This window comes from Trichechus manatus, unplaced genomic scaffold (genome assembly GCF_000243295.1).
Source record: "Trichechus manatus latirostris isolate Lorelei unplaced genomic scaffold, TriManLat1.0 scaffold00002, whole genome shotgun sequence".
NCBI lineage: Eukaryota > Metazoa > Chordata > Mammalia > Sirenia > Trichechidae > Trichechus > Trichechus manatus.
Window position 1 is genome coordinate 12,156,442 of NW_004443938.1, and position 9,576 is coordinate 12,166,017.

The 9,576-nt window shown below is 45.4% G+C and overlaps 1 protein-coding gene across 3 annotated transcripts in view; it reads left to right on the forward strand.

Moving 5' to 3' along the window:
• Nucleotides 1-8,551, forward strand: part of DYNLT1 (dynein light chain Tctex-type 1) — a 9,192-nt gene extending 641 nt beyond the window's left edge. Inside the window, exons 1-5 of one of the 3 annotated variants that reach the window (XM_023728708.1) lie at nt 2,937-3,198; nt 3,486-3,527; nt 6,835-6,958; nt 7,573-7,650; nt 8,108-8,551. In XM_023728708.1, coding sequence (XP_023584476.1) covers nt 3,166-3,198; nt 3,486-3,527; nt 6,835-6,958; nt 7,573-7,650; nt 8,108-8,178 — 348 coding nt within the window. In that variant the 5' untranslated portion in view covers nt 2,937-3,165 and the 3' untranslated portion in view covers nt 8,179-8,551. The other 2 variants (XM_004368805.2, XM_023728722.1) reach the window with 2 other exon arrangements.
• The last annotated feature ends 1,025 nt before the right edge of the window (nt 8,552-9,576 follow it).

Consider the following 9,576-nt stretch of genomic DNA (forward strand, 5'->3'; position numbering starts at 1 on the left):
CTGAGCACCTTGCTCCTCGCGGCCGCTCACTCCCCCCGCGGCCGGGCGGCTCATTCATTTCAGATTGAGTTTGAAATGTCGGTACAGTGGCTCACTCTTAGAGGGAAAGTAGTCTCTTACTGCCTCGGTGAAGAACCAGGGCGAAGCACAGTTACTTGCCAAGCGGAAGACATTCATCGTAGCTTTCCCTCAGACTCGCAGGCATTCGCAGACTCTAGCTAATGGATCTAGGGGAAGGGTTGCTCATTTTCTTGTTAGATAATTTTTCTTGCTGAAATTCCGATAGAGTCCTGTGCATTAGGCAGCCTGTCAAAAATAAAAGCTATAGATAAATTTGGTAAGGTTTATTGTCTTACCATTTTTGACATTTAGTGTAAGAAGGAATGTTTGGAGGGAAACAAAAATTGTAAGGCCTAAGGACTGGTCCAGAGTTTCAGCTTTGATCTGATTCCCTAACTAGCACAGATGTTTTTTACTGCAGGGCCATGATAAATGTTTGAATGCTGATACCGACCAAGTGAATAATTATGAGGAGACATATTACAGAAGTAGCTAGCAAAGGAAAATCTTTTTCCAGTAAACTATTAACTAATATTGAAAGGTGATTTGTGTTACAGGAATGTTGAGTAAAGCTTTTAAAAAAGAGATGACAGTGTCAGAGAATGCCCTTAATACAGCAGTCTGCCTTCTAATGCAGGCGCCCTCCCCAGTGAGATGGCTCAGTGACTTCATTATTCCCGATCTCAGGTGCATATCTGCAGAGTGAAGGGCTGAACAGAGTGGTCTGTCTCACACTACTTTGTAGTAGGTGTGCCGTGAATATTTCCTAAACGTGCATGCCAGTCCTCCTACCAGCTTCTAAACTAAGCCTTTTCTACATACCTTCAAACTTCATGGAGGTACCTGGGCCTTTGTAACTCTACTCCCAACTTCATCTTTCCGGTAGAAGTTGAAACTGCTGGGTTCTATACAACTTCTGGACTTCCCACTGTTGTTGTTGTTAGGTACCGTCGAGTTGGTTCTGACTCACAGCAACCCTGTGAGCAACAAAAGGCAACTGCCGGGTCCGGCGCCATCCTCACAGCCCTTGTTACGTTTGAGCCCACTGTTGCAGCTTCCCGCTGATTGATCATTAAAATGTCCTTCAACCTTTTTCATACTTTGTTGTTAATTGCTGTCAAGTCAACTGTGACTCATGGCGACCCCATGTGTGCAGAGTAGAACTGCCCCATAGGGTTTTCAAGGCTGTGACCTTTGGGAAGCAGATCACCTGGACTTTCTTCCAAGGCACCTCTGGGTGGGTTAGAACCGCCAACCTTTCATCTTGTAGTCGAGCTCTTAACTGTTTGTGCCACCCATAAGGAAAGCTATACAGGGACTTTCCTTTTTGGTTTAGGATCCCCATAGACACTTGTAAGGAGCCAGACACCATAGCATTTCATTGATGTGGTGTGTTGGCTTGAGTCCCAAGTATGACCAGCTGTGATCCTGCAGAGGAGCTGACTCCAGACGTCAGCCCTGATCCCTGTGAGAAGGGGCATTAGCACAGAACCCCAAAGAGGCTTTCTACTCGGGTAACTTCTGGGAGGTCAGTGCCCATGGTGGTGCATCGCCTGGCAGGGAGGAAAACTCAGTGCCTTTATTCTCCCAGATACACATCGGCCGAGTGCCCTGGGTGCCGCACTGTCCCATGGCACGTTCAGAGTGCCATTCCCTGGGACTCGGCCACAACCTCCAACTGCTTTTCGCATGTAAAGAAGCATCTTGGCAGGCAAGTGACAGAGAGTGATGTTATTTTCAGAATGACCTTGCACCGGTTCAGATTTACTGTATGTAAAAAAGAAGAGGAAAAAGAACACCATTTATGAACTCTGGGCATAGCATACCACTGGCAGCTACCTCGCAGCTCATTCTGACACGCTGACCAAGACCTGCGTGCGCTGCACGGGGCTGTAGGACGGCACCGAGGCAGAAAAATAATGATCAGGAAGTAGTGTCGCCATTGTCAATTTTACCACTAATATTATTACTGTGTCAATCCATCTCGTCGACGGTCTTCTTTTTTGCTGACCCTAGCCTGCTAATAAACCAAACCAAAGCAAACCAAACCAAACCCGTTGCCATTGAGTCGATTCTGACTCATAGCGGCCCCAGTGGACAGGGCAGAGCTGTCCCATAGGGTTTCCAAGGAGCAGCTGGTGGATTCGAACTACTAACCTTTTGGTTAGCAGTCATAGCTCTTAACCATTGCGCCACCAGGGCTCCAGCCTGCTAATAATAGGAGCTATTATTGCCCCCATTTTACAAATAAGGATATACACACACAAGTGGTCTAGTAACTTATCCAAGGTCATTCAGTTAATAAGTGGCTAAGTCAGATTTCTAACCCAGGCACTCCAGCTTCTGCCTGTGTACTTAATCCTTTCTAAATAAAGAAAATTATCTCTGAAATTTGTAGAGTTCCTTCTTATACCTCAAGTAGCTTAAATTTATAATACATTATTTTGTAACAAAAAATATTTGTTATTGTTAGGTGCCTTCAAGTTGGTTCTGACTCATAGCAACCCTACGTACAACAGGACGAAACGCTACCCGGTCCTGCACCATCCTCACAGTTGTTGCTGTGCTTGAGCCCATCATTGTGGCCACTGTGTCACTCCATCTCGTTGAGGGTCTTCCTCTGTTTTGCTGACCCTCTGCTTCCCCAAGCATGATGTCCTTCTCCAAGGACTGGTCCCTCCTGACAACATGTCCAAAGTACGTGAGACAAAGTCTCACCGTCCTCGCTTCTAAGGAGCATTCTGGCTGTACTTCCAAGACAGATTTATTCATTCTTCTGGCAGTCCATGGTATATTCAGTATTCTTCACCAACACTATAATTCAAAGGCATTGATTCTTCTCTGGTCTTCCTTATTCATTGACTAGCTTTCACATGAATATGAGGCGATTGAAAATACCATGGCTTGGTTCAGGCACACCTGAGTCCTCAAGGTGACATCTTTGCTTTTTAACACTTTAAAGAGGTCTTTTGCAGCAGTAACAAAAACTCAAGTTTTGGGCGTCCTACTCAGTTTCCATCAGGGAAGAGTGGATTACATCTTTACAATGACTTGCTTCACCTGCTTCCACTCACTTATACAAAGTCATCTCAACAGCCGGGTGAAATGGATGGAGATTGTATTCTACTTCAAAGTGAAGTCAGTCTTTTGGATTGTGGCATGATTAAAATACAAACACGCAAAACCCCTATAGTTTTGCCATGTAGTCTATCCCTCGGCCCCCACTCACAGCTCTTACGTTCAGAGAGCATCTAGTGCTTCTGGGTCTCCCTGTGACGTGTTCATCCGTAAAAGGAACAGTCTGGTTAGGTGATGTCTAAAGTCTTCATTTCTAAATTACGTTTGCTGCCCAAATTTGCATTAATCAATGTCAGGGAACAGCTCTTTTAAACGCATAAAATTTAACATAATTTTTTTGTTTACAGACTGCGTTTGTTGTTGATGAAGTGAGCAACATTGTCAAAGAGGTAAGAGGAGAAATGCTTACATGCTATGTTTGATTAATGGCTTCTATGAGTGAAAATAATACGTTTTAAATACTGTCTTGGAATTGTTTCAACTGAGCCTGTGTGTTTTGGCATTTCAAATAACAGTTATTTATTTCACTGAGTATCTAGATACAAATTACTCCCATATTATGTAAATTATATATTTTAAACTAGACGGGAAGTTTTATATATGTGGCATTATTACTGAATGTTACTAAGGCTTGCTTTTATAACCTGGTAGTGTGAAGACCCCTGATATAGAAATAAGTGTGTCTAGTGTTTAATAAAGAGTGAGTATAAAAAAACAATTTACAGTTATTCAGGAGCTGATGATCCCACTTGGAGCTTCTTTGGTTCTTTTTCTTATGTCCTAAACTCCCCACGTTACTATTATTGGTCACAGCTACCTTCTTTAGATGAGGAGGGTGGGAGACCAAAGGGGACATTTGTTATTCAGTCTTTCATTCAAAATACCTCTATTGAGGGAGCCAGCACTGGACTGACTGGTGGGCAAGCAGACGAGGTCCCGGCCCTTGAGGAGCTTACAGTAGGGGCACAGAGGCAGACATCAAAAATCACACTGGAACATGTGCCACTGCATTTCCCGTGTGCTAAGGGCCACAGCACCTGGTGCTGTGAGAACATTATGGGGGATTTGACCCACCTAGTGAGTTCAGGGACTGGTCAGAGGTGAAATCCACACAAGGAGTAGGAGTAGGGTTAACTCAGTACAAAGAGGAGGACAGACAGTCCAGCCAGTGGATAGCATGCGCAAAGGCCCTGTGGTAGGAGTACACGTGGTGTATTTGAGGATGGCTGGAGTGCAGAGAGCTTGGGGAGCCAGGGGCAAGAAGGAAGCCAGAATGGTTTTCCTGGCCAGCTTCCCTTCCAGACTGAGCACAGACATTGATGCCATCACTGAAAGTCATTAGATGATCTGAGTTTAACAGTACAATCTGAGGCTCCTTGGTAGTTCAGAATTGACTCCAGTGCAAATGATTATTAATGCAAAATATTGACTCCAATGCTAGAGTGATAAGGAATCACAACCTGTTTTTGTGAATAGTGTCTGAAAGCAAAATGATTTTGTTTTACTGTATACATCATTCCACATCAGGCTCAGCTGGTTGCTTTGCAGGGTTTGTACCAGTTAGCTTTCATTGTTTTTCTAACTGGTGTTTCATGTGGCACACAATGGAGCAGGAAGATGGGTGAATTAAGCTAGAACGGTGAGAAGGAGGTGGGTTACAACCTTGGAAACCCTGTGGCGCAGCTCTGCTCTGCCCTGTATGGTTGCTGTGAGTCAGAATCGACTTGATGGCAGCAGGTTTGGTTTTTTTTTTTTTTTTTTTGTGAGAAGTAGGGTCTCTGGGTTATAAAGTCTAGCAAGGCCTCCTTGTTTTCTGCTTTGGTTTGACTTGGTTACCTGGCTACAGGTACAATTGAAAGTACACATTGTAAATCCACCTGAAAGTGTGAAGTAGCATTGCAGAGTTCCTTTAACCTCTACCACTGGCCTCACAGGGCTTTTTTTGTCCCTGTAATAGGTTAGTTCTGTACTCAGACCGCTTTAAGTATTGGGCAGTAGTCAGTCTGTGATGGTCTAGAATTGGAGGAGGGCTGCCAGCCTTCGAGGTTTCGCTATCAAGAATAAAAGCTGTGGATGAATGTGGGAAGGTCCGATGTCTCACCACTTTTAAACTTTTGTATAAGCATCTACTCTCTTCTCTGATGACAGCCAGACCTAGCAGGAACGTGGTCCCTTAAACCAGGGGCCCCTCTGCTGGGCCCCATTCTATGCGCTGGGCTGAGGAGGTAGCGGGGCCTGGCTGAGGATGAGGGAGAGCCAGGAGTTTTGAGAATTGGGGGAGGGGGCTAAAGTGAGGTGGGCAGGAATGGGACAGACATTTCTCCTGCACTCAGAGACTGTCAGCAAAAACATGATTTATACCTCCTCCTGCTCCTGCCACCCCCATTTCCACCAGACACTTCTCATCTACTGTTGAAAAAGTCCTTTCTAATGCCAATTCTTGCCTCAGCCCCTGTACACAGTGGAAGTAGAAGCCAGCAGGTCAGCCCGATCCTAACCAAATTCTCTCTCAGGCTGACTGAGGGGGCTGAAGTACGAGGGCTGGGAGAAGAACGGAATTCGGTTATTTCCAGGTGGTGGTTGGTTTTAGGTGCCGTCCAGTCGGTTCCGACACAGCCCCCCCGTGCACAACAGCAGGGAACACAGCCGACTCCTGCGCCATCCGCACCGTCGTTGCCGTGTTTGAGCCCATTGCTGCAGCCACTGTGTCAGTCCATCTCGTTGAGGGTCTTCCTCTTTTTCACTGACCCTCTGCTTTACCCAGCATGATGCCCTTCTCCAGGGATTGGTCCCTTCTGATAATATGTCCAAAGTATGTGAGAAGAAATCTTACCATCCTTGCTGCTAAGGCTTCTACAGTGCATTTAATGTGACCACTGGAAGTTCCAGGATTACTAGGAGGGTCTGCAGGGACAGTCACGGTGCGGCTGGAGCTAATGTTTGTCCCTCAAGAGCAAGGTCACCGGGTATGAGTCCCCACATCAGACAGGTCCAAGATCCATCTGAGACCCCCATCCATCACTACCTCACACAGCACAGAACCAGGACTGCTGCCTTTCTCTGCATTTCTGAGGATAGAATTTGGCCCTCACAGAATGTTTTTATTTTAGGTCATAATTGTCATAAAAGCTTGGTTTTCTGGTTTCCAGGGCAGCACATTAGAAAGGTTAGAGAAGGAAGCTGTGAGAAGCAGTTCACAGCATCACAAACTTAAAACAAGTCCAGTTGTTCTTTAGTTATCTGGTAAATGCCCTCACATGGTAACGTCATTCCCAGAAAATGCTGGGTAGAGAAGTATTTTTTGAATATATGATTATTTGGATAGGTTTGTACATCGACAGTTGCACAAATAACCAATAATGCATATATCTAATAGCAAAGAAAAGAACAGGCAAAGTAACAATCTTTTCTAGCCTCAGCAGGAAAAAAAAGTGTTGTTTATTGCTAGATAGTAATAGCAGCAGTGAACATTAAACCCAGTTATTAAGTCAAAATGTTTAAAAAATTTGACAGATTTTAATTATGGATTTTTTTAACACTTAAAACAATAGATACATTTGCAAAGGTGTCTTCATGATCAAAAACCTGCTTACGTTTTATTTAATTTCGCCAGTTCTTAGGATGATAGATTTCAGTTGCTAACCAGGAGGTGTTTGGGTAGGCTGCCAACTGCGACCCCTCTGTGCTATTTTCTAGGCTATAGAAAGTGCAATCGGCGGTAACGCCTACCAGCACAGCAAGGTGAATCAGTGGACCACAAACGTCGTCGAGCAAACCCTGAGTCAGCTCACCAAGCTGGGAAAGCCGTTTAAATACATTGGTAATGGACTTCTGTTTCTCACAGACTTTGCTAGTGGTTCTTTACATACTGACTGGAGGCTTGTCCGAGCCAGAAAAGAGGAGAGCTAATGTGGCAGTTTAGGAGCCCTGGTGGTACAGTGGTTAAGTGCTTGTCTGCTAACTGAAAGGTCGGCAGCTCCAACCCACCAGTGACTCCGTGGGAGAAAGATGTGCCAGTCAGCTTGCATAAAGATGACAGCCTTGGAAACCCTATGGGGCAATTCTACTGTCCTACAGGGTTGCCATGAGTCGGAATTGACTCGATGGCAGTGGAGGAGGAGTGGGGTATGGCAATGCGGTGTCTACCTCAGAGAACCTTCCTAAGACAAGTAGTCAGTTGTTAGGTTTCCATCCACTCACCCTGCTGAGTGGCTGGCACCACTGCAGAGCACATGCAAAGCAGGACAGCATGGGATTCCAGACCAGGAAAGGGAGCTGTGTCATAGTGAGCACAGTGGGATGAGGCAGCCTTCCCGTCATTTTCATCATGCACATCAGCCGTGCAATCTATGCACACGTGCTTCAAGTGGGCAAAGGGACATTTATGTCGCTGAGTGGGGCGAGCGCTCTGATAGGAGTCTGTTGTGATTTCAGTGACCTGTGTCATTATGCAGAAGAACGGAGCTGGGCTGCACACGGCAAGCTCTTGCTTCTGGGACAGCTCCACTGACGGTAAGACTTCCGTGTCAGCCTTCTTGGACCATGCTGAAACTTACCTCATAAAAGCAGTTTGATGAGATAGAGTAAAACCTGCAAAAGCTGGAACTTGTGTAAGGCACAAACCTGTCAGAGAAGGAAAACTAAAATATTTCCCACTAGAACGAGCGGTAGAAAAGTGGTAAGACTGTACCCCGTCAAAGGCGGAAAACTTGTGAGACCTGGAAAAACCAGGCAGTCGCATCAAGTCCCGGCTCTCACAGGGTTCACTGTGTGTGCTTGAATGTTCCATGTCATTGAATGCAAGTTCATCAGAGTTGCCTTTAAAATTGTTTATAAATAAGACTTGCCAACCTTCTTTATTTGTGTACCATAAAAAGGCAGGTGCTTGAGTGTTGTGATCTTCGTATGGGAATCCGGAATGTCCAGTCTCCCCTTTTCCCAGTTGTCAGTGCTGACTGTCTCTCCACAGGGAGCTGCACGGTGCGGTGGGAGAACAAGACCATGTACTGCATCGTCAGTGCCTTCGGCCTGTCCATCTGACGCCTTCCCGCCCTCGGCCGTTCGCCTTGTTTCAGTATCTCTGCTCCATCTTCTACCACCAGCCAGGAATTCAGTGAACACCTTTCTTGTTTAAGTGTTTTTGTTTTTTTTTTTGTGGCACTCTCAAAATGTAGAGGAAAAAAACCAAAACGATTGCGCTGCTCCATGAATTGTACACTGAAGTCGGCTGGATAATTCCTGGGGCAGTCCGAAGCCGTGTGGCCACGTGTCTTAACTCTGAATATTTCTTTTCAAAGGTGCTAGAACTGAAATCTGCTAGTGTGAAACTTTCTCTACTCTTTGAAATGATTTAAATACACTAATTTTCCGTACTTTGTACTTTTGTTAGAATAATAAATTATTCCAATTTGAAGTTTGTGGTTTCATTGATCAAACAGGATCACTAATGAAGTCTTCATGTTGTTATTGGCAGAGGCATTTCCGCCTTGGTCTCCTCCATGAGATGGTTTCTCACTTCAGCCCCGGGGCCCGGCTGGAGTCCTGAGCATGGGCCTGTCACCCCTGCCTCCGTCACCTCCTTGCGGAGCTGGCGGCTGGGAGGCTTTAGCCAGAGCAGTGTAACTTACACAGACTTGGCCCCAGTCTGCGACACGACAGCTTCTAACCCTGTGTTCTTTTCCTTTTCAGCAGCAATCATGAAAAAAACGCTGCAGTACTTTAAAGTTTACAAATGCCTTCACAATCCTTCATCTCGTGTCCACAAGTTATGCAGTTATTTAAAATAAGAAAATGTGCTTGGAAGTTATCATCTGCCTAATTTAAAGTCACACAGCCAACTGACTGGGGAGGTGGGCCAACCTCGGGCTCCTGACCTCATTTTCAGTGCCCTTCCGTGGGCCACGCCAAACGTGTTCCATCAGTACACACGTCGGCGTCTACTGCCGAAGTGAAAAAGGCCCAGCTCTTTTCTCTAGAGCCCTCTTACTAAAGCACTCATGTTGAATGGCCAGATTAACTCCTCACACAAACAGCAAACAAAGCAAGCTAGAGCCGTAAGGACAGAATATTAAGAATTTATTTTTACCAGACAGGCAGTCTCAGAATGAAGCCATTCCCCAAACAGAAGTTTGCCATAAATAGACATTTATTCGCTTTTGCCTGATCACAGTGAGGGTTCTGTTACCAGGTGGCCCGCGCTCCCTCCACAGAGCTCCGTGTTAGAATACGTAGTCCAGCTTTCCTTTCGGCTCAAGAGTTTAGTGTTCCGTTTTGTTTTACAAATATTGACAGTCTTTGTAAAAAGACAGGTTTCAGTAGCAGAAAATTCTTCTGGGTTTCCTAGTTTGGTATCACAGTTACCAGTCTATCTAAAAACATGTCAAATCAAGATACACAGGGTAACAGGATGGCACAAACTAAAGCAACTTCCCTTGGGCC